The sequence below is a fragment of the Petromyzon marinus genome, chromosome 72, assembly GCF_048934315.1.
Source record: "Petromyzon marinus isolate PM22_M1 ecotype Great Lakes invasive population chromosome 72, UKy_Petmar_22M1.pri1.0, whole genome shotgun sequence".
Classification (NCBI taxonomy): domain Eukaryota; kingdom Metazoa; phylum Chordata; class Hyperoartia; order Petromyzontiformes; family Petromyzontidae; genus Petromyzon; species Petromyzon marinus.
The window spans coordinates 2465087-2489865 of record NC_133738.1 but is presented as its reverse complement, the minus strand read 5'-3'; the positions used below and the strand labels follow the sequence as shown (position 1 = coordinate 2489865).

The window sequence follows — 24779 nt, the reverse complement described above, 5'->3', positions numbered from 1 at the left end:
GAGTATGGGTCTCTGTGAGTGTGGGTCTCTATGAGTATGGGTCTCTATGAGTATGGGTCTCTATGAGTATGGGTTTCTATGAGTGTGGGTCTCTGTGAGTTTGGGTCTCTATGAGTATGCGTCTCTGTGAGTATGGGTCTCTGTGAGTATGAGTTTCTATGAGTGTGGGTCTCTATGAATGTGGGTCTCTGTGAGTGTGGGTCTCTAGGAGTATGGGTCTCTGTTAGTGTGGGTCTCTGTGAGTGTGGGTCTCTATGAGTGTGGGTCTCTATGAGTATGGGTCTCTTTGAGTGTGGGTCTCTATGAGTATGGGTATCTGTGAGTATGGGTCTCTATGAGTATGGGTCTCTTTGAGTGTGGTTCTCTATGCGTATGGGTCTCTGTGAGTATGGGTCTCTGTGAGTATGGGTCTCTATGAGTGTGGGTCTCTATGAGTATGGGTCTCTATGAGTATGGGTCTCTATGAGTATGGGTCTCTGTGAGTATGGGTCTCTGTGAGTGTGGGTCTCTATGAGTATGGGTCTCTATGAGTATGGGTCTCTATGAGTATGGGTTTCTATGAGTGTGGGTCTCTATGAGTGTGAGTCTCTATGAGTGTGCGTGTCTTTGAGTAGTGGTCTCTATGAGTATGGGTCTCTGTGAGTGTGGGTCTCTGTGAGTATGCGTCTCTGTAAGTATGGGTTTCTATGAGTATGGGTCTCTGTGAGTATGTGTCTCTATGAGTATGGGTCTCTGTGAGTGTTGGTCTATGTGAGTTTGGGTCTCTGTGAGTATGGGTCTCTATGAATATGGGTCTCTATGCATTTGGGTCTCTATGAGTGTGGGTCTCTGTGAGCATGGGTTTCTATGAGTATGGGTCTCTATGAGTATGGGTCTCTGTGAGTATGGGTCTCTGTGAGTGTGGGTCTCTATGAGAATGGGTCTCTGTGAGTATGGGTCTCTTTGAGTATGGGTCTCTGTGAGTCTGGGTCTCTGTGAGTATGGGTCTCTGTGAGTATGCGTCTCTATGAGTATGGGTCTCTGTGAGTGTTCGTCTATGTGAGTGTGGGTCTCTGTGAGTATGGGTCTCTATGAATATGGGTGTCTATGGGTCTCTATGAGTATGGGTCTCTATGTGTATGGGTCTCTATGCATATGGCTCCCTATGAGTGTGGGTCTCTGTGAGTATGGGTCTCTATGAGTATGGGTCTCTATGAGTATGGGTCTCTATGAGTGTGGGTCTCTATGAGTATGTGTCTCTATGAGTGTGGGTCTCTGTGCGTGTAGGTCTCTATGAGTATGGGTCTCTGTGAGTGTGGATCTCTCTGAGTGTGGGTCTCTATGAGTATGGTTCTCTATGAGTATGGGTCTCTGTGAGTGTGGGTCTCTATGAGTATGGGTCTCTGTGAGTGTGGGTCTCTGTGAGTGTGGGTCTCTGTGAGTGTGGGTCTCTATGAGTGTGGGTCTCTATGAGTATGGGTTTTTTATGAGTATGGGTCTCTATGAGTATTTGTCTCTGTGAGTATGGGTCTCTGTGAGTGTAGGTCTCTACGAGTATGGGTCTCTGTGAGTCTCTATGAGTATAGATCTCTATGAGTTTGGATCTCTATGAGTGTGAGTCTCTATGAGTGTGGGTCTATTTGAGTATGGGTCTCTATGAGTATGGGTCTCTATGAGTGTGGGTCTCTATGAGTATGGGTCTCTATGAGTATGGGTCTCTGTGAGTATGGGTCTATGTAAGTATGGGTCTCTGTGAGTGTGGGTCTCTATGAGTGTGGGTCTCTAAGCATATGGGTCTCTATGAGTATGGGTCTTTGTGAGTATGAGTCTCTATAAGTATGGGTCTCTGTGAGAATGGGTCTCTATGAGTATGGGTCTCAATGAGTATGGGTCTCTGTGAGAATGGGTCTCTGTGAGTATGGGTCTCTATGAGTATGGGTCTCTGTGAGTATGTGTCTCTATGAATATGGGTCTCTATGAGTATGGGTCCCTATGCATATGGGTCTTTATGAGTGTGGGTCTCTGTGAGTATGGGTCTCTATGAGTATGGGTCTCTATAGGTCTCTATGAGTATGGGTCTCTATGAGTGTGGGTCTCTATGAGTGTGGGTCTCTATGAGTGTGGGTCTCTATGAGAATGTGTCTCTATGAGTATGGATCTCTGTGAGAATGGGTCTCTATGAGTATGGGTCTCTATAGGTCTCTATGAGAATGTGTCTCTATGAGTATGGGTCTCTATGAGTGTGGGTTTCTATGAGTATGGGTCTCTATGAGTATGGGTCCCTATGCATATGGATCTTTGTGAGTGTGGGTCTCTGTGAGTGTGGGTCTCTATGAGTATGGGTCTCTATGAGTGTGGGTCTCTGTGAGTGTGGGTCTCTATGAGTGTGGGTCTCTATGAGTATGGGTCTCTGTTAGTGTGGGTCTCTATGAGTATGGGTCTCTGTGAGAATGGGTCTCTATGAGTATGGGTCTCTATAAGTATGGGTCTCTATGAGTGTGGCTCTCTATTAATGTGGGTCTCTATTAGTGTGGGTCTCTATGAGTATGGGTCTCTATGAGTGATGGTCTCTATGAGTCTGGGTCTCTATAAGTTTGGGTCTCTATGAGTATGGGTCTCTATGAGTGTGGGTCTCTATGAGTATGGGTCTCTATGAGTATGGGTCTCTATGAGTATGGGTCTCTGTGAGTATGGGTCTCTGTGAGTGTGGGTCTCTATGAGTATGGGTCTCTATGAGTATGGGTCTCTATGAGTATGGGTTTCTATGAGTGTGGGTCTCTGTGAGTTTGGGTCTCTATGAGTATGCGTCTCTGTGAGTATGGGTCTCTGTGAGTATGAGTTTCTATGAGTGTGGGTCTCTATGAATGTGGGTCTCTGTGAGTGTGGGTCTCTAGGAGTATGGGTCTCTGTTAGTGTGGGTCTCTGTGAGTGTGGGTCTCTATGAGTGTGGGTCTCTATGAGTATGGGTCTCTTTGAGTGTGGGTCTCTATGAGTATGGGTATCTGTGAGTATGGGTCTCTATGAGTATGGGTCTCTTTGAGTGTGGTTCTCTATGCGTATGGGTCTCTGTGAGTATGGGTCTCTGTGAGTATGGGTCTCTATGAGTGTGGGTCTCTATGAGTATGGGTCTCTATGAGTATGGGTCTCTATGAGTATGGGTCTCTGTGAGTATGGGTCTCTGTGAGTGTGGGTCTCTATGAGTATGGGTCTCTATGAGTATGGGTCTCTATGAGTATGGGTTTCTATGAGTGTGGGTCTCTATGAGTGTGAGTCTCTATGAGTGTGCGTGTCTTTGAGTAGTGGTCTCTATGAGTATGGGTCTCTGTGAGTGTGGGTCTCTGTGAGTATGCGTCTCTGTAAGTATGGGTTTCTATGAGTATGGGTCTCTGTGAGTATGTGTCTCTATGAGTATGGGTCTCTGTGAGTGTTGGTCTATGTGAGTTTGGGTCTCTGTGAGTATGGGTCTCTATGAATATGGGTCTCTATGCATTTGGGTCTCTATGAGTGTGGGTCTCTGTGAGCATGGGTTTCTATGAGTATGGGTCTCTATGAGTATGGGTCTCTGTGAGTATGGGTCTCTGTGAGTGTGGGTCTCTATGAGAATGGGTCTCTGTGAGTATGGGTCTCTTTGAGTATGGGTCTCTGTGAGTCTGGGTCTCTGTGAGTATGGGTCTCTGTGACTATGCGTCTCTATGAGTATGGGTCTCTGTGAGTGTTCGTCTATGTGAGTGTGGGTCTCTGTGAGTATGGGTCTCTATGAATATGGGTGTCTATGGGTCTCTATGAGTATGGGTCTCTATGTGTATGGGTCTCTATGCATATGGCTCCCTATGAGTGTGGGTCTCTGTGAGTATGGGTCTCTATGAGTATGGGTCTCTATGAGTATGGGTCTCTATGAGTGTGGGTCTCTATGAGTATGTGTCTCTATGAGTGTGGGTCTCTGTGCGTGTAGGTCTCTATGAGTATGGGTCTCTGTGAGTGTGGATCTCTCTGAGTGTGGGTCTCTATGAGTATGGTTCTCTATGAGTATGGGTCTCTGTGAGTGTGGGTCTCTATGAGTATGGGTCTCTGTGAGTGTGGGTCTCTGTGAGTGTGGGTCTCTGTGAGTGTGGGTCTCTATGAGTGTGGGTCTCTATGAGTATGGGTTTTTTATGAGTATGGGTCTCTATGAGTATTTGTCTCTGTGAGTATGGGTCTCTGTGAGTGTAGGTCTCTACGAGTATGGGTCTCTGTGAGTCTCTATGAGTATAGATCTCTATGAGTTTGGATCTCTATGAGTGTGAGTCTCTATGAGTGTGGGTCTATTTGAGTATGGGTCTCTATGAGTATGGGTCTCTATGAGTGTGGGTCTCTATGAGTATGGGTCTCTATGAGTATGGGTCTCTGTGAGTATGGGTCTATGTAAGTATGGGTCTCTGTGAGTGTGGGTCTCTATGAGTGTGGGTCTCTAAGCATATGGGTCTCTATGAGTATGGGTCTTTGTGAGTATGAGTCTCTATAAGTATGGGTCTCTGTGAGAATGGGTCTCTATGAGTATGGGTCTCAATGAGTATGGGTCTCTGTGAGAATGGGTCTCTGTGAGTATGGGTCTCTATGAGTATGGGTCTCTGTGAGTATGTGTCTCTATGAATATGGGTCTCTATGAGTATGGGTCCCTATGCATATGGGTCTTTATGAGTGTGGGTCTCTGTGAGTATGGGTCTCTATGAGTATGGGTCTCTATAGGTCTCTATGAGTATGGGTCTCTATGAGTGTGGGTCTCTATGAGTGTGGGTCTCTATGAGTGTGGGTCTCTATGAGAATGTGTCTCTATGAGTATGGATCTCTGTGAGAATGGGTCTCTATGAGTATGGGTCTCTATAGGTCTCTATGAGAATGTGTCTCTATGAGTATGGGTCTCTATGAGTGTGGGTTTCTATGAGTATGGGTCTCTATGAGTATGGGTCCCTATGCATATGGGTCTTTGTGAGTGTGGGTCTCTGTGAGTGTGGGTCTCTATGAGTATGGGTCTCTATGAGTGTGGGTCTCTGTGAGTGTGGGTCTCTATGAGTGTGGGTCTCTATGAGTATGGGTCTCTGTTAGTGTGGGTCTCTATGAGTATGGGTCTCTGTGAGAATGGGTCTCTATGAGTATGGGTCTCTATAAGTATGGGTCTCTATGAGTGTGGCTCTCTATTAATGTGGGTCTCTATTAGTGTGGGTCTCTATGAGTATGGGTCTCTATGAGTGATGGTCTCTATGAGTCTGGGTCTCTATAAGTTTGGGTCTCTATGAGTGTGGGTCTCTATGAGTGTGGGTCTCTGTAAGTATGGTCTCTATGAGTGTGGATCTCTGTGAGTATGGGTCTCTATGAGTGTGGGTCTCTATGAGTGTGGGTCTCTATGAGTGTGGGTCTCTATGAGTGTGGGTCTCTGTGAGTGTGGGTCTCTTTGAGTATGGGTCTCTGTGAGTATGGGTCTCTGTGAGTGTGGGTCTCTATGAGTATGGGTCTCTATGAGTGTGGGTCTCTATGAGTATGGGTCTCTGTGAGTGTGGGTCTCTATGAGTATGGGTCTCTGTGATTATGGGTCTCTGTGAGTGTGGGTCTCTGTGAGTATGGGTCTCTATGAGTATGGGTCTCTATGAGTATGGGTCTCTGTGAGTATGTGTCTCTATAAGTATGGGTCTCTGTGAGAATGGGTCTCTGTGAGTATGGGTCTCTATGAGTATGGGTCTCTGTGAGTATGTGTCTCTATGAGTATGGGTCTCTATGAGTATGGGTTTTTATGAGTATTGGTCTCTATGAGTATTTGTCTCTGTGAGTATGGGTCTCTGTGAGTGTAGGTCTCTACGAGTATGGGTCTCTGTGAGTCTCTATGAGTATGGGTCTCTATGAGTGTGAGTCTCTATGAGTGTGGGTCTCTTTGAGTATGGGTCTCTATGAGTATGGGCCTCTATGAGTGTGGGTCTCTGTGAGTATGTGTCTCTATGAGTATGGGTCTCTATGAGTATGGGTTTTTATGAGTATGGGTCTCTATGAGTATTTGTCTCTGTGAGTATGGGTCTCTGTGAGTGTAGGTCTCTACGAGTATGGGTCTCTGTGAGTCTCTATGAGTATGGGTCTCTATGAGTGTGAGTCTCTATGAGTGTGGGTCTCTTTGAGTATGGGTCTCTATGAGTGTGGGTCTCTATGAGTATGGGTCTCTGTGAGAATGGGTCTCTGTGAGTATGGGTCTCTATGAGTATGGGTCTCTATGAGTATGGGTCTCTATGCATATGAGTCTCTATGAGTGTGGGTCTCTGTGAGTATGGGTCTCTATGAGTATGGGTCTCTATAGGTCTCTATGAGTATGGGTATCTCTGAGTGTGGGTCTCTGTGAGTGTAGGTCTCTATGAGTATGGGTCTCTCTGAGTGTGGGTCTCTGTGAGTGTGGGTCTCTATGAGTATGGGTCTCTATGAGTGTGGGTCTCTGTGAGTGTGGGTCTCTATGAGTATGGGTCTATGTGAGTGTGGGTCTCTATGAGTATGGGTCTCTGTGAGTATGGATCTCTATGAGTATGGGTCTCTATTAGTGTGGGTCTCTATTAATGTGGGTCTCTATGAGTATGGGTCTCCATTAGTGTGGGTCTCTATGAGTATTGGTCTCTATGAGTGTTGGTCTCTATGAGTGTGGGTCTCTGTGAGTATGGGTCTCTATGAGTGTGGGTCTCTATGAGTGTGGATCTCTATGAGTGTGGGTCTCTATGAGTGTGGGTCTCTGTGAGAATGGGTCTCTGTGAGTATGGGTCTCTATGAGTATGGGTCTCTGTGAGTATGGGTCTCTATGATTATGGGTCTCTATGAGTATGGGTCTCTATGAGTGTGGGTCTCTATGAGTATGGGTCTCTATGAGTATGGGTCTCTATGCATATGGGTCTCTATGAGTGTGGGTCTCTGTGAGTATGGGTCTCTATGAGTATGGGTCTCTATGAGTGTGGGTCTCTATGAGTGTGGGTCTCTATGAGTATGGGTCTCTGTGAGAATGGGTCTCTGTGAGTATGGGTCTCTATGCATATGAGTCTCTATGAGTGTGGGTCTCTGTGAGTATGGGTCTCTATGAGTATGGGTCTCTATAGGTCTCTATGAGTATGGGTCTCTCTGAGTGTGGGTCTCTGTGAGTGTAGGTCTCTATGAGTATGGGTCTCTCTGAGTGTGGGTCTCTGTGAGTGTGGGTCTCTATGAGTATGGGTCTCTATGAGTGTGGGTCTCTGTGAGTGTGGGTCTCTATGAGTATGGGTCTCTGTGAGTGTGGGTCTCTATGTATATGGGTCTCTGTGAGTATGGATCTCTATGAGTATGGGTCTCTATTAGTGTGGGTCTCTATTAGTGTGGGTCTCTATGAGTATGGGTCTCCATTAGTGTGGGTCTCTATGAGTATTGGTCTCTATGAGTGTTGGTCTCTATGAGTGTGGGTCTCTGTGAGTATGGGTCTCTATGAGTGTGGGTCTCTATGAGTGTGGATCTCTATGAGTGTGGGTCTCTATGAGTGTGGGTCTCTGTGAGAATGGGTCTCTGTGAGTATGGGTCTCTATGAGTATAGGTCTCTGTGAGTATGGGTCTCTATGAGTATGGGTCTCTATGAGTATGGGTCTCTATGAGTGTGGGTCTCTATGAGTATGGGTCTCTATGAGTATGGGTCTCTATGCATATGGGTCTCTATGAGTGTGGGTCTCTGTGAGTATGGGTCTCTATGAGTATGGGTCTCTATAGGTCTCTATGAGTATGGGTCTCTATGAGTGTGGGTCTCTATGAGTATGTGTCTCTATGAGTATGGGTCTCTGTGAGAATGGGTCTCTATGAGTATGGGTCTCTATGAGTATGGGTCTCTGTGAGTATGGGTCTCTATGAGTATGGGTCTCTATGAGTATGGGTCTCTATGAGTGTGGGTCTCTATGAGTATGGGTCTCTATGAGTATGGGTCTCTATGCATATGGGTCTCTATGAGTGTGGGTCTCTGTGAGTATGGGTCTCTATGAGTATGGGTCTCTATAGGTCTCTATGAGTATGGGTCTCTATGAGTGTGGGTCTCTATGAGTATGTGTCTCTATGAGTATGGGTCTCTGTGAGAATGGGTCTCTATGAGTATGGGTCTCTATGAGTATGGGTCTTTGTGAGTGTGGGTCTCTGTGAGTGTGGGTCTCTATGAGTATGGGTTTCTATGAGTGTGGGTCTCTGTGAGTGTGGGTCTCTATGAGTGTGGGTCTCTGTGAGTGTGGGTCTCTATGATTGTGGGTCTCTATGAGTGTGGGTCTCTATGAGTATGGGTCTCTATGAGTATGGGTCTCTATGCATATGGGTCTCTGTGAGTGTGGGTCTCTGTTTGTGTGGGTCTCTATGAGTGTGGGTCTCTGTGAGTGTAGGTCTCTATGAGTATGGGTGTTTGTGAGTGTGGGTCTCTGTGAGTGTGGGTCTCTATGAGTGTGGGTCTCTATCAGTGTGGGTCTCTATGAGTGTGGGTCTCTGTGAGTGTGGGTCTCTGTGAGTGTGGGTCTCTATGAGTGTGGGTCTCTATGGGTCTCTATGAGTGTGGGCCTCTATGGGTCTCTATGAGTGTGGATCGCTTCTTTTTAAAGGTAATAAAAACAAATTTAAGCAGCCCTTGCCCCTACATGATGGTCGAGCTACACGGGGAGGCTTTGCATTTGTCTCTACGTGAGTGATTGGTGCGCTCTGTAGCAGGTGACCTGACATGCACCGCCCCCCCCCCCTCGTTCCGACCTCGAGCGCTGCACAGCTGTCACCGCCTAATGAGCATGCACCCCGTCACGCCGTGACAGAGCCATGGATATGTGTGCGTGCGTGTGTGTCAGTGTCACACTGTGTGTGTGTCAGACTGCGTGTCTGTGTGTGTGTGTGTTTGTCAGACTGCGTGGCAAAAACAACCCCCTACCTCATCGTTGGCTCCGCACGGCAAGGCTGTGGTGGGCAGTGCCGTGGTGGGGGGAGGGCCAATTTAGATTGGCCTCTCCCCTCATGGCGTCTGTGACCACCACAGCGGCCAAACGGGGGCTCTGGACAGGTGCGAGGGGCTGGTGACCTCTCCACCTTCAATTAATTACCGCTAAACCGCGTCTAAAATATCTAATTAAGCTTGTGCCGGAGGCCCCAGGGGGACAGGCGTCTTATGAAGTTTTCTGGCCAAACCCCTCATTTGGCGGAGCCAGGAGATTGAATCTCTACCCTCGGGGCTCCTCCAGAAACAGCGAAAAACCACTACGGGTGGCCACGTGGAATGTTCGAACGCTCACTGCGGAGGAGAGGCTGCCCACTCCTCTGTCTGTAGCTGGACCGGTACCGCCTGGATCTCTGTGGCGTTCAGGAGGTCCGGTGGACCGGCTCTGGCTCCTGCCACCATGAGGGGTGGACAGTCCTCTACTCGGGGCAGCAGACTGCCAAACAACAGGGTGTGGCTCTTCTTTTGAACAAAAGAATGAAGGGGGCGTGGGAGCGTGGCGGTGAGGTGTGGGAAGCTGTAAGCCCCAGGCTACTTTGGGCTCGCCTTCCCATCAACCGGAGGCGAGGAGTGGTGGTCGTGGTTACTTATGCCCCCACCGAAGACAGACATCCGTGGAGGGATGCAGGCAAGGCCGATATATCAGATGCCTTCTATGACCTCCTGTCACAGGTGCTGGCTAAAGTGGCCCCTCGGGATAGAGTCATCTTGTTGGGCGACTTCAATGAGTGGGTCATGATGCTGGCACCTGGTCTGGAGTGATTGGAGGCATGGGCCAGATCAGCTCAATAACAACGGTAAGAGGCTGCTAGACTTCTGTGCAGCCCATGGGCTTGTAATTACCAACACGCTGTTCCGGCATCGGCGCATCCACACAACATCGTGGATGCATGCCGGGTCTAAGCAAGAACATCTGCTGGACTACATAGTGACGGACCAGTGGATGCGAGCCCATGTCCTTGACACCAGGATCTACCGTGGAGCTGATCTGCTCACTGACCATCGACTAGTCATCTGTAAGATGCGCCTGCCATTCTTCCACTCCGGTGGTGGGTGTACACCCAGGACCCCATTCCAACGCAAAGTGGCTTGGTCTCAGTTATCTGATGAAAGTTGCAAGCGAGAATTTTATTCTAGATTTGAAGCTTTCGTAACTGCAAGGATTCATACTCTTGGTTCTTTCGGTAAAGTCACCGCCACGTAGAAGGGAAACAATAAAACAATAAAATATATATATATAAAAAACAATAAAATTCTCACGATGTTTCGACTGCAACACAGGCAATCATCAAACCACAGCAAGAAAATGTTCTTGCTGTGGTTTTCACAGCTGATGATGATTGCTTCTCGTGTTACAGTCGAAACGTCGTGAGAATTTTATTGTTTTATAGTTTTTATTATTTTATTGTTTCCCTTCTACGTGGTTTTCACACCTGATGATGATTGCTTCTCGTGTTACAGTCGAAACGTCGTGAGAATTTTATTGTTTTATAGTTTTTATTATTTTATTGTTTCCCTTCTACGTGGTTTTCACACCTGATGATGATTGCTTCTCATGTTGCAGTCGAAACGTCGTGAGAATTTTATTGTTTTTTAAATATGTTTTTTATTGTTTTCCTTCTACGTGGTGACTTTACCGAAAGAACAAAGAATATAAAAAACAACTAAATTAAATCACGACGTTTCGGAGGCAACACAAGCATCCTTCTTCAGGGCGGAAACCGTCACGGCACATTCGGTGTATCAAGCGAAGAGAACTCTTAGAGACCAGAGATTTCGATTTAAAGCTTTCGTGACTGCAAGGATTCATCGTCTTTGGTTCTTTCGGTAAAGTCACCACCACGTAGAATGAGAAATTAATAAACTTTCCCCCTCCCCCCCTCGCCGGTCTGTACATGTTTACCCCCTCTACACCGTTCATCATGCTAAGTCCGCCAATTAAATGCTATTTTTTATGCTAATTCCTTTGTCAAGGCGAATTCATTCCTCTCACACAGCTTAAAGGTCGCGGTCTGAGCTTGGCTCTGTTTCACTCCAGCGCTGTCCTCCAGACAGTCCGGTCCCTTCACCTGATGAGGGCCGCTTGTGTTGTGGCCGAAACGTCGTGAGAATTTTATTGTGTTATTTTATCAATTTATTATTTTATTCTCATTCTACTTGACTTTACCGAAAGCACCAAGAAAAATAATTTTATTGTTTTAGATTTTTATTATTTTATTGTTTCCCTTCTACGTGGTGGTGACTTTACCGAAAGTACCAAAGAAGACCAGAGATTATATACAGGTTATGGGGGGGGGGGGGGTGGGGGGTGGGGAGTAGCTACGAAGGGCTGTTGGGGGAGGGGGGGCCTCAGTTAAGCCTCATTTTGTTATCTTGCAGGGGGCTCGGGGGACGGAGAAGGGGATGGAGAGCGGTTGTCGAAAATGAGAGAAACCGCACTGGAGGAAACGGCTTGTGCACAATTGCAAGGCGGCTCAAGTCCGACTCGGTTGATGGCACCTTTCCAATGATTGCTCAGCTTAAAACCATCCTCCCGGCTGAAGCCGCGTCCACGTTTGTACGCCTGGATAGGCTTCATGGACAAATCTTTTGGCGGCGTCCGGGAGGTTCGCAGAGTAGTTTGGCGCTCTCGTTTTCGACGAACCACTTCCCCGTCTCCGTCCCGCTAACCCCTCCCCCACGGCCCTTCCTGGCTCCTCCCTCCCCCCGCCCGCCCGCCCGCCCCCCCCTCCCCCCGCCGCCCCCGTTAACCTGTATATAATCTCGGTTCTCTAAGAGAATTCTCTTCAATGGATACTGCATTTCCACCTGAAACGTCGTGATTTAATTTAGTTGTTTTCATTTATTTCATTTTTTATTTTACCTGCGCGACTTTACCGAAAAGAACCAAAGAGCTCGAGAATTGGATCATCGCCTGCGGCTGGGGTTGGCATCGTCCCCCCCCCCCCCCACTCCTCCTGCTGATGTCGAGGGTAAATGGGCGAGGTTTAGGACTGTGACTCATGCAGCTGCAGTGGCTGCTTTGGGTACGCGGTCCAGACCTCCCCAGAGACCGTGGCTGACAGAGGAGGTGTTCAGGATGGTTGAGAAAAAGCGACAGGCCCACTGTCATCGGCTACAGAATCCCACGTCAGAGAATGAGGAGGCTTACCGCAGCCTTCGCTCGGAGGTTCGGAGAGCCGAGAGGTGCTGCAAGGATGGGTGGTGGTCGCGGGTTGCTGAGGAGATGGAGTCTGCCTCAGTGGCCCGTGATCACAAATCGCGAATTAACTCCATCAAAAAAGTAACCTGCAGCGCCACACCTATTACCATCATTAGGGGGGAAAACGGTGATCCAATCACCGACCCCTAGAAACAGTATATTATTTGGGTATTTCTGGTAAAAAAAAATGATCAAAATAATACCAATATCACGACGTTTTGATCGCAACACAAACAATCGTCATCAGGTGAAAAAACATTGGGAAATCTGCCCAGCCAGGCTGTTTATAAAGGTTTAGAGATGGGGGCGGAGCAGCTAATGTTAATGTAACAGAGGTCTCCGTAACCTCCAGTAGCTCTACATCAATCAGACAGCTGTTTATAAAGGTTTAGAGATGGGCAGGGCAGCTAATGTTAATGTATTTAAGGTGTCCGTAACCTCCAGTAGGTCTACACCAATCAGAGAGCTGTTTATAAAGGTTTAGAGATGGGGGCGTGGCAGCTAATGTTAATGTATTAGAGGTGTCCGTAACCTCCAGTAGGTCTACACCAATCAGAGAGCTGTTTATAAAGGTTTAGAGATGAGGGCGTGGCATCTAATGTTAATGTAGCAGAGGTTTCCGTAACCTCCAGTAGGTCTACACCAATCAGAGAGCTGTTTATAAAGGTTTAGAGATGGGGGCGTGGCAGCTAATGTTAATGTTGCAGAGGTCTCAGTAACCTCCAGTAGGTCTACACCAATCAGAGAGCTGTTTATAAAGGTTTAGAGATGGGGGCGTGGCAGCTAATGTTAATGTGTTTAAGGTGTCCGTAACCTCCAGTAGGTCTACACCAATCAGAGAGCTGTTTATAAAGGTTTAGAGATGGGGGCGGAGCAGCTAATGTTAATGTACCAGAGGTCTCCGTAACCTCCAGTAGGTCTACACCAATCAGAGAGCTGTTTATAAAGGTTTAGAGAAGGGGGCGTGGCAGCTAATGTTAATGTAGCAGAGGTCTCCGTAACCTCCAGTAGGTCTACACCAATCAGAGAGCTGTTTATAAAGGTTTAGAGAAGGGGGCGTGGCAGCTGATGTTAATGTATTAGAGGTCTCCGTAACCTCCGGTAGGTCTACACCAATCAGAGAGCTGTTTATAAAGGTTTAGAGAAGGGGGCGTGGCAGCTAATGTTAATATAGCAGAGGTCTCTGGTGTAGACCAATCAGAGAGCTGTTTATAAAGGTTTAGAGAAGGGGGCGGGGCAGCTAATGTTAATGTAGCAGAGGTCTCAGTAACCTCCAGTAGGTCTACACCAATCAGAGAGCTGTTTATAAAGGTTTAGAGAAGGGGGCGTGGCAGCTAATGTTAATGTGGCAGAGGTCTCCGTAACCTCCAGTAGGCCTACACCAATCAGAGAGCTGTTTATAAAGGTTTAGAGAAGGGGGCGTGGCAGCTGATGTTAATGTATTAGAGGTCTCCGTAACCTCCGGTAGGTCTACACCAATCAGAGAGTTGTTTATAAAGGTTTAGAGAAGGGGGCGTGGCAGCTGATGTTAATGTATTAGAGGTCTCCGTAACCTCCAGTAGGTCTACACCAATCAGAGAGCTGTTTATAAAGGTTTAGAGATGGGGGCGGGGCAGCTAATGTTAATGTCTTAGAGGTCTCCGTAACCTCCGGTAGGTCTACACCAATCAGAGAGCTGTTTATAAAGGTTTAGAGAAGGGGGCGTGGCAGCTAATGTTAATGTAACAGAGGTCTCAGTAACCTCCGGTAGGTCTACACCAATCAGAGAGCTGTTTACGAATTTTTTAGAGATGGGGGCGGGGCAGCTAATGTTAATGTGGGAGTGGTACTACAGAGACGTGTGGGCAGGCCATTGTATTGTGAGAGATTCGCATGTCAACGTAGGATGTTTGCTTGTCAACGTCAGCTCGGCAAGAGCTCGGACAGCGGAAAGGCCGCATGGAGGTGGAAAAAGGGTGGCGAGCCGCCATTTACTAGCACGGCCAACGGTGGCTGTATTCATATTCTTAGTTCTTTCGGTAAAGTCACGTTGAAGGGAAACAACAAAATAATAAAATATATATAAAACAATAAAAAAAATTCTCACGACGTTTCGACCATAACACCTGAAGACGACCGTTTGTGTTATGGTCGAAACGTCGTGAGAATTTTTATTGTTTTATATATATTTTTATTATTTTGTTGTTTCCCTTCAACGTGACTTTACCGAAAGAACTAAGAAAATGAATTACTGCAGGCACGAAAGCTTTAAATCAAAACGGTGGCTGTGTTAGTGAATGTTTCGCGGAGAGTCCAAAATAACTGCGGGCGTAGGTAGGTAGGATAGGAACATCACAGCCAGCTGTTAATAACGTCCGTCCAATGATTGCTCAGTTTGTCGCCCATCTTCTCGGTTATTTATCTTGATGGCTTCATGAACGAATCTTTGCCGATAGCCAGTGGGTTTTGCAGCGCGCCTCCGTCTTGGCAAAAATCAATTTCGCGTGTGCCGACGGCGGTAAAACAATGATCAGCCACGGCCGAGGCATTGGTCCTACCGTGTTCACGGACGCGGTCCGAGACACGTCGCTTAAGTTTCCCCCAATGCGGATGCTGCCGCAGGAACGGCTTAGTTTCTAGACGCCGGGGTATTGCATGTCAGGGATCGCATCCTTCGCGGAAGGGATCAAATCGTGAACCTTATGTGCTGTGTTGAATCGAAACCTGGATCTTGTGTTTGCTCATGATTTTGGAGATGTTTTTGGTGACCCCATGCTACGTATGGCAAGGTGATGGTTTTGATTGGGTCCTCAGATGGTTCTCTCCACACGGGTTGGGGGTGACAGCTTTACGGAGTGTGCAGTCCGAATAACCATTCCTCTTGAGGGCTGGGTGGACGTGCTCCAGTTCACTGGCTAGGTGGTGAGAATTGTATTGTTTTATAGTTTTTATTATTTTATTGTTTCCCTTCTACGTGGTTTTCACACCTGATGATGATTGCTTCTCGTGTTGCAGTCGAAACGTCGTGAGAATTTTATTGTTTTATAGTTTGTATTATTTCATTGTTTCCCTTCTACGTGGTTTTCACACCTGATGATGATTGCTTGCGTTGCAGTTGAAACGTCGTGATAATTTTATTGTTTTATAGTTTTTATTATTTTATTGTTTCCTTTCTACATGACTTTACCGAAAGAACCAAGAATATGAATGGTAGCTTGCCATCCTTTTCCACCTCCGTGGTGAATTTGATGGCTGGGTGCATGGAATTGATGTGGTTGAAGAATCTGTCCAGAGCTGGTAGGCCATGTGACCAGATGACAAAAGTGTCACCTACGTATCCCTTCCACGAGGGAGGACGCAGGGTGGATGGGTGAACAGCATCTGTCTCAAACGTCTCCATGAAAACATTGGGCTACAGCTGTAGATAAGGGAGCACCCATAGGGGTAACCTTCAACTTGTTTGCGGATAGTTCCATTCCAGGCGAAGTAAGCGTTGGCGAGGCAAGTGTCTGAACCGGGGCCGGTGCATCAGCATTCAGCCCTCCTTGTTGGACCAAATCTTCAGTGATTGCAATCGGTGCCGGGCACAGGAACTCTGGTGAACAACGAGACGGCATTGAAGCTAACGAGCAAATCACCTGCAGATAGTGCGGTGTCCTTGATTGCAGATACCAAGTGAGCTGAGTTGAGTACAGCCGAGGTGGTCTTACCAGTGAAATGGTTGCAGGGTCTCAGACAGATACCGGGCCGGTTTGTAGGTGGGTGAGCCAATGGTCGGAGACGATAGGACGGAGTGGTGTGCCCAATACTCCTTGGTTCTATGCGGTAAAGTCACGCAAAAGTATAAAACAACAAAAATTAAAAGTTAAAATTTTTACGACGTTTCGGACCACAACACAGGTGGCCTTCATCAGGTGAAGGGACCGGACTGTCTCGAGGACAGCGCTGGAGTGAACACAGCCAAGCTCAGACCGCGACTTTTAAGCTGTGTGAGAGGAAGCGGAGCGCCTTGACAAAGGAGTTAGCATTAAAAAAAAATTAGCATTCGATTGGCGGACTTAGCATGATGAACGGTGTAGAGAGGGGGTGAACATGTCCACAGCTTAAAGGTCGCGGTCTGAGCTTGGCTGTGTTCGCTCCAGCGCTGTCCTCGAGACAGTCTGGTCCCTTCACCTGATGAAGGCCACTTGTGTTGTGGCCGAAACGTCGTGAGAATTTTTTTATTTTTTGTTGTTTTTTTTTTTACTTTTACGTGAATTTACCGAATAGAACCAAAGAGTATGGATCCTTGCAGTCACGAAAGCTTCAAATCTAGAATTGGTGTACACCTTCCTTACGGATTTTTGGTAAGCCATACAATCAATCTGTGTGGTCAAGGCAGCAGAGGGTTTCGAGGAAAGCCGCTTGGTCGGTTTGATTGAAAGATGTCGAATCAGTGATGACGTTGTTGGTTTTCGTAACCAGGCGGTTGGTGGGATCGCTATTGATTTTGGTATAGGAAGGGGTTTTTTGCGGATTTGCTGAGCATTTCTGTGAGATCCTGGGGGAGGGGAAATCCATCAGGCTGGAAAACATCGTGGGACAAAGTGGGGATGACCCTGCTGAGGCTGCAGTTCCGCATATATTTGAAGAAGTCACCCCCTGTGAGTGGCTGGCTGAGGTGCCATCTGTTGAGGAAGTACTGAAGGCGATCCAGAGTCCGAGACCAGGAAAGGCACCGGGCAGAGATGATCTCCCAAGCGAAATGCTGAGTGAGGGTGGCGTTTGTGCACAGACTGCCCTATATGACATCATAACAACAGTCTGGACCACTGGATGGGTTCCGCAGGATTGGAAGGATGCTCTGATGGTCCCCCTCTTTAAGAAGGGGGACCGCACAGACTGTAACAACTACAGGGGCATCTCACTCCTCAGTGTGAGGCCGGGAAAGGTCCTGGCAAGGATTATTCAGCATCGCCTTGCCAGACACGCTGAGGAGAGGCTTGCGGAGCCCCAGTGCGGTTTCAGGAAAGGGCGGTCCTGAACAGATGCCATATTTTCTGTCCGTCTGCTACAACAGAGGTGTAGGGAATTCCAACAAGACCTACATCTCTGCTTTATTGACCTGGTCAAGGCCTATGATACCATCAGTAGGCCTGAGCTCTGGGTTGTTCGTCGTGCTTTTGGAGTACCTGACCCTCTGCTCACGATCATTAAGGACCTTCATGATGGTGAGCGGGCCCGGGTCAAACTACATGGCCGGGAGTCAGAGCCATTCTCTGTACACCTTGGGGTGCGACAGGGATGTCCTCTGGCTCCCACATATATTTTTACCACGTAGTTTGTGAAGCCTTCGATTGCTGTTTTGGAGGAATTTCCATCTAGTGTAGATACAATGGGAGGCTGATCGATGCCCGGGTGCAGTCAAGGGATGGCTCCCCATTGCTCAACCACATTATGTATGCCGATGATCTGGTAATTGCTGCTCACTCAGAGGAGGAATGGGAGGCGCTGGTGCTGAACCTGCAGCTTGCCACTAAGAGGTGGGGCCTTACCATCAGCCCCACCAAAACTAAGCACCTGCCTGGGTATTTTGTACCATCGGATACTCCTCCCCCACAACTCCCTGTTGGTGATAGGGCAGTTGTGGAGAGAGTGGAGAGTTTTCCATACCTGGGCAGTGTGCTCCTGACCAGCTCCGGTTTGACAGCAAAGGTCTCACTCCGAATCAGTCGAGCGGCAATATATTTTCATTGATTGCGTAACGCTGTGTGGAAGCTGCCTGGTCTGTCGCTCCGCACGAAGCTCACAGAGCCTGAGTCTGAGACTCACCCTGTGGGAGCCTTATTTTGATTATATGAGTATCAGTGATTAACACTGAACCCTGTGGGAGCCTCAGTCTGGCTCTGTGAGTCTCAGTGATTAACACTGAACCATGTGGGAGCCTCAGTCTGGCTCTGTGGGTCTCAGTAATTGACACTGAACCCTATGGGAGCCTCAGTCTGGCTCTGCGAGCCTTGGTCTGGCTCTGTGAGCATCTTTGATTAATACTGAACCCTGTAGGAGCCTTAGTTTGATTATATGAGTCTCAGTGATTGACACTGAACCCTGTGGGAGCCTTAGTCTGGCTCTATGAGTATCAGTAATTGACACTGAACCCTGTGGGAGCCTCAGTCTGGCTCTGCGAGCCTTAGTCTGGCTGTGTGAGCATCAATGGTTAACACTGAACCCTGTGGGAGCCATAGTTTGACTACATGAGTTTCAATGATTAACACTGAACCGTATGAGAGCCTTAGTCTGGCTCTGTGAGCCTCAGTGATGAACACTAAACCCTATGGGAGCCTTAGTCTGACTCTGTGAGTCTCAGTAATTAAGACTGAACCATAGGGGAGCCTAAGTCTGGCTCTGTGAGTCTCAGTGATTAACGCTAAACCCTGTGAGAGCCTCAATCTGGCTCTGTGAGTCTCAGTGATTGACACTGAACCCTGTGGGAGCCGTAGTCTGGCTCTGTGAGTCTCAGTGATTAACACTGAACCCTGTGGGAGCCGTAGTCTGGCTCTGTGAGTCTCAGTGATTGACACTGAACCCTGTGGGAGCCGTAGTCTGGCTCTGTGAGTCTCAGTGATTGACACTGAATCCTGTGGGAGCCTTAGTCTGGCTCTGTGAGTCTCAGTGATTGACACTGAACCCTGTGGGAGTCTCAGTCTGGCTCTGTGAGTCTCAGTGATTAACACTGAACCCTGTGGGAGCCGTAGTCTGGCTCTGTGAGTCTCAGTGATTGACACTGAACCCTGTGGGAGTCTCAGTCTGGCTCTGTGAGTCTCAGTGATTAACGCTTAACTCTGTGGGAGCCTTAGTTTGACTATATGAGTCTCAGTGATTAACACCGAACCCTGTGGGAGTTTGACTATATGAGCCTCAGTGATTAACACTGAACCCTGTGGGAGTTTGACTATATGAGTCTCAGTGATTAACACTGAACTCTGTGGGAGCCTGACTATATGAACCTCAGTGATTAACACTGAACCCTGTGGGAGTTTGACTATATGAGTCTCAGTGATTAACACTGAACCCTGTGGGAGTTTGACTATATGAGCCTCAGTGATTAACACTTAACCCTGTGGGAGCCTTAGTTTGACTATATGAGCCTCAGTGATTAACACTTAACCCTGTGGGAGTTTGACGATATGAGTCTCAGTGATTAACACTTAACCCTGTGAGAGCCTTAGTTTGACTATATGAGCCGCAGTGATTAACTCTGAACTTTGTGGGAGTTTGACTATATGAGTCTCAGCGATTAACACGTAACCCTCTGGGAGCCTTAGTTTGACTATATGAGCCGCAGTGATTAACACTGAACCCTGTGGGAGTTTGACTATATGAGTCTCAGTGATTAACACTGAACCCTGTGAGAGTTTGACTATATGATTCTCAGTGATTAACACTGAACCCTGTGGGAGTTTGACTATATGAGTCTCAGTGATTAACACTGAACCCTGTGGGAGCCTCAGTCTGGCTCTGTGAGTCTCAGTGATTAACACTGAACCCTGTGGGAGCCTTAGTTTGACTATATGAACCTCAGTGATTAACACTGAACCCTGTGGGAGTTTGACTATATGAGTCTCAGTGATTAACACTGAACCCTGTCGGATCCTGACTATATGAGACTCAGTGATTAACACTGAACCCTGTGGGAGCCTTAGTTTGACTATATGAGCCTCAGTGATTAACACTGAACCCTGTGAGAGTTTGACTATATGAGACTCAGTGATTAACACTGAACTCTGTGGGAGCCTTAGTCTGGCTCTGTCAGTCTCAGTGATTGACACTGAACCCTATGGGAGGGAGCCTCAGTCTGGCTCTGTGAGTCTCAGTGATTAACACTGAACCCTGTGGGAGGCTTAGTCTGGCTCTGTGAGTCTCAGTGATTAACACTGAACCCTGTGGGAGCCTTAGTCTGGCTCTGTGAGCCTCAGTGATTGACACTGAACCCTGTGGTAGCCTCAGTCTGGCTCTGTGAGTCTCAGTGATTAACACTGAACCCTGTGGGAGTTTGACTATATGAGTCTCAGTGATTAACATAGAACCCTGTGGGAGCCTTAGTTTGACTATATGCACCTCCGTGATTAACACTGAACCCTGTGGGAACCTTAGTTTGACTATATGAGCCTCAGTGATTAACACTGAACCCTGTGGGAGCCTCAGTCTGGCTCTGTGAGCCCCAGTGATTAACACTGAACCCTGTGAGAGTTTGACTATATGAGCCTCAGTGATTAACACTTAACCCTGTGGGAGCCTTAGTTTGACTATATGAGCCTCAGTGATTAACTCTGAACTCTGTGGGAGTTTGACTATATGAGTCTCAGTGATTAACACTGAACCCTGTGGGAGTTTGACTATATGAACCTCAGTGATTAACACTTAACCCTGTGGGAGCCTTAGTTTGACTATATGAGCCTCAGTGATTAACACTGAACCCTGTGGGAGCCTCATGCTGGCTCTGTGAGTCTCAGTGATTAACACTGAACCCTGTGGGAGTTTGACTATATGAACCTCAGTGATTAACACTTAACCCTTCTTATTATTATTATTATTCTCTCTGAGCAGGAGAGATGCCGTCTCTGGGACTGTCTGGAATCACGTGCAGCAATGGCTCAGCCCGTGGCAAGGTGAGTGCGTCTGAGTGCGTCTGTGTGCGTGTTTGTTTTATTCAAATTTTCTTGCTGTGGTTTTCACACCTGATGATGATTGCTGCTTCTCGTGTTGCGGTCAAAACGTCGTGAGAATTTTATTGTTTTATAGTTTTTATTATTTTCTTGTTTCCCTTCTACGTGGTTTTCACACCTGATGATGATTGCTTCTCTCGTGTTGCAGTCGAAACGTCGTGTGAATTTTATTGTTTTATAGTTTTTATTATTTTATTGTTTCTCTATCTACGTGGTGACTTTACCGAAAGAACCAAGAATACAGTTTAGTTTGGTTGAGTCAATCCAGGAACCCCATTCAAACCCATAGTGGCATGGTCTCAGTTATCTGATGAAAGTTACAAGCGAGAATTTCATCATCGCTTGCGGCTGGGGTTGGCATCGTCCCCCACTCCTCCTGCTGATGTCGAGGGTAAATGGGCGAGGTTTAGGACTGTGACTCATGCAGCTGCAATGGCTGCTTTGGGTACGCGGTCCAGACCTCCCCAGAGACCCTGGCTGACAGAGGAGGTGTTCAGGATGGCTGAGAAAAAGCGACAGGGCCCACTCTCATCGGCTACAGAATCCCACGTCGGAGAATGAGGAGGCTTACCGCAGCCTTTGGCTCGGAGGTTTGTGAGAACCGTGAGGCGCTGCAAGGATGGGTGGTGGTCGCGAGTTGCTGAGGAGATGGAGTCTGCCTCAGTGGCCCGTGATCACAAATCGCTCTTGAATTCCATCATAAAAGCAACTTGCAGCGCCACAACTATCGCCATCCGATCCGATCTTCGATTCCCCAGAAACTGGTTTTCAGATTTGCTGAGCATTTCTGTGAGGGTTTTGGGCGAAGGGGAAATCCCTCAGCCAGGGACAAACATCGTGGGGATGACCCTGCTCAGGCTGCTGTGCCACAAATATTGAAGGAAGTAGCCACCCCCTGTGAGTGGCTGGACGAAGGGTGAATAGGTGAGTGGGTGAGTGGGTGGGTGGGTGGGTCAGTGGGTGGGTGGGTGAGTTAGTGGGTGAGTGGGTGAGTGGGTGAGTGGGTGGGTGGGTGAGTGAGTGGGTGAGTAGGTGAGTGGTTGGGTGGGTGAGTGGGTGAGTAGGTGAGTGGGTGGGTGGGTGGGTGAGTGGGTTAGTGGGTGAGTGGGTGAGTGGGTTAGTGGGTGGGTGGTTTAGTGGGTGAGTGGGTTAGTAGGTGAGTGGGTGAGTAGGTGAGTGGGTGGGTGGGTTAGTAGGTGAGTCGGTGAGTGAGTGGGTTAGTAGGTGAGTGGGTGGGTGAGTGGGTGAGTAGGTGAGTGGGTTAGTAGGTGAGTGGGTTAGTAGGTGAGTGAGTGAGTGAGTGATGAGTTGGTTAGTGGGTGAGTGGGTTAGTAGGTGAGTGGGTAAGTGATGAGTTGGTGAGTAGGTGAGTGGGTTAGTAGGTGAGTGAGCGAGTGATGAGTGGGTGAGTGGGTGAGTGGGCGAGTAGGTGAGTGGGTGAGTAGGTGAGTGGGCGAGTGATGAGTGGGTGAGTAGGTGAGTGGGTTAGTGGGTCAGTGGGTGAGTAGGTGAGTAGGTGAGTAGGTGAGTGGGTGAGTGGGTTAGTAGGTGAGTGGGCGATTGATGAGTTGGTTAGTAGGTGAGTGGGTGGGTGAGTGAGTGCGTGGGTTAATAGGTGAATGAGTGAGTAACTGGGTGAGTAGGTGGGTGAGTAGGTGAGTGGGTTAGTAGGTGAGTGGGGGAGTGATGAGTTGGTTAGTGGGTGAGTTGGTGGGTTAGTAGGTGAGTGGGTGAGTAGGTGAATGAGTGAGTTACTGGGTTAGTAGGTGAGTGGGCGAGTGGGTGAGTAGGTGAGGGGGTTAGTAGGTGAGTGGGCGAGTGATTAGTTGGTTAGTGGGTGAGTAGGTGAGTGGGTGGGTGGGTGAGTGAGTGGGTTAGTAGGTGAGTGGGTGAATGGGTTAGTAGTTGAGTGGGTGGGTGGGTGAGTGGGTTAGTAGGTGAATGAGTGAGTAACTGGGTTAGTAGGTGAATGGGCGAGTGGGTGAGTAGGTGAGTGGGTGGGTGAGTAGGTGAGTGGGTTAGTAAGTGAGTGGGTGAGTAGGTGAGTGGGTTAGTAGGTGAGTGGGTTAGTAGGTGAGTGGGCGGGTGGGTGAGTAGGTGAGTGGGTGGGTGAGTAGGTGAGTGGGTTAGTAGGTGAGTAGGCGAGTGGGCGAGTAGGTGAGTGAGTGAGTGAATGGGTTAGTAGGTGAATGGGCGAGTGGGTTAGTAGGTGAGTGAGTGAGTGGGTGAGTGGGTGAGTAGCTGAGTGGGTTAGTAGCTGAGTGGGTGAGTGAGTGAGTGAGTAGGTGAGTAGGTGAGTGAGTAGGTGAGTGAGTAGGTGAGTGGGTTAGTAGGTGAGTAGGTGAGTGAGTAGGTGAGTGAGTAGGTGAGTGAGTGGGTGAGTGAGTAGGTGAGTGGGTTAGTAGGTGAGTGAGTCAGTAAGTGAGTAGGTGAGTAGGTGAGTGAGTAGGTGAGTCAGTAAGTGAGTAGGTGAGTGAGTAGGTGAGTAGGTGAGTGAGTAGGTGAGTGAGTGAGTAGGTGAGTGAGTAGGTGAGTGAGTGAGTAAGTGAGTAGGTGAGTGAGTGAGTGAGTAAGTGAGTAGGTGAGTGAGTGAGTGGGTGAGTGAGTAGGTGAGTCAGTAGGTGAGTGAGTGAGTCAGTGAGTGAGTAGGTGAGTGAGTAGGTGAGTAGGTGAGTGAGTCAGTAAGTAAGTGAGTGGGTGAGTAGATGAGTAAGTAGGTGAGTAGGTGAGTGGGTGAGTAGGTGAGTGAGTAGGTGAGTAGGTGAGTCAGTAAGTGAGTAGGTGAGTAAGTAGGTGAGTGGGTGAGTAGGTGAGTGAGTAGGTGAGTAGGTGAGTCAGTAGGTGAGTAGGTGATTCAGTAAGTGAGTCAGTAAGTGAGTAGGTGAGTGAGTGAGTAGGTGAGTAGGTGAGTGAGTAGGTGAGTGAGTAGGTGAGTGAGTCAGTAAGTGAGTAGGTTAGTGAGTAGGTGAGTGAGTAGGTGAGTAGGTGAGTGAGTAGGTGAGTGAGTAGGTGAGTGAGTCAGTAAGTGAGTAGGTGAGTAAGTAAGTGAGTAGGTGAGTGAGTAGGTGAGTGAGTAGGTGAGTGTGTGAGTGGGTGAGTGAGTAGGTGAGTAGGTGAGTGAGTAGGTGAGTGAGTAGGTGAGTGAGTGAGTCAGTAAGTGAGTAGGTGAGTGTGAGTGAGTCAGTAGGTGAGTAGGTGAGTGAGTAAGTGAGTCGGTAAGTGAGTAGGTGAGTGAGTTAGTAAGTAAGTAGGTGAGTAAGTAAGTGAGTAGGTGAGTGAGTAGGTGAGTGAGTAGGTGAGTGAGTGAGTAGGTGAGTAGGTAAGTGAGTAAGTGAGTAGGTGAGTGAGTCAGTAAGTGAGTAGGTGAGTGAGTAGGTGAGTCAGTAAGTGAGTGAGTAGGTGAGTGAGTAAGTGAGTGAGTAGGTGAGTGAGTATGTAAGTGAGTAGGTGAGTATGTGAGTAGGTGAGTGAGTCAGTAAGTAAGTGAGTAGGTGAGTGAGTCAGTAAGTGAGTAGGTGAGTGAGTAAGTGAGTGAGTAGGTGAGTGAGTAGGTTTGTGAGTGAGTGAGTAGGTGAGTGAGTAGGTAAGTGAGTAGGTGAGTATGTGAGTAGGTGAGTGAGTCAGTAAGTAAGTGAGTAGGTGAGTGAGTCAGTAAGTGAGTAGGTGAGAGTAAGTAAGTGAGTAGGTGAGTTAGTAAGTGAGTCAATAAGTGAGTAGGTGAGTGAGTAGGTGAGTAGGTGAGTGAGTAGGTGAGTGAGTCAGTAAGTGAGTAGGTGAGTGAGTAGGTGAGTCAGTAAGTGAGTCAGTGAGTGAGTAGGTGAGTGAGTAGGTGAGTGAGTGAGTGAGTCAGTAAGTGAGTGAGTAAGTGAGTCAGTAAGTGAGTAGGTGAGTGAGTAGGTGAGTCAGTAAGTGAGTCAGTGAGTGAGTAGGTGAGTGAGTAGTT

General features: G+C 48.0%; 1 protein-coding gene across 4 annotated transcripts in view; it reads left to right on the top strand.

Annotated features, from left to right (window-relative positions):
* Nucleotides 1-24779, top strand: part of LOC116938315 (uncharacterized) — a 306309-nt gene that overhangs the window by 255143 nt on the left and 26387 nt on the right. For all 4 annotated transcript variants that reach the window (XM_076055657.1, XM_076055655.1, XM_076055654.1 and 1 more), the window contains one exon: nucleotides 20718-20779. In XM_076055657.1, coding sequence (XP_075911772.1) covers nucleotides 20723-20779 — 57 coding nt within the window. In that variant the 5' untranslated portion in view covers nucleotides 20718-20722. The remainder of the gene's footprint in view (nucleotides 1-20717; nucleotides 20780-24779) is intronic.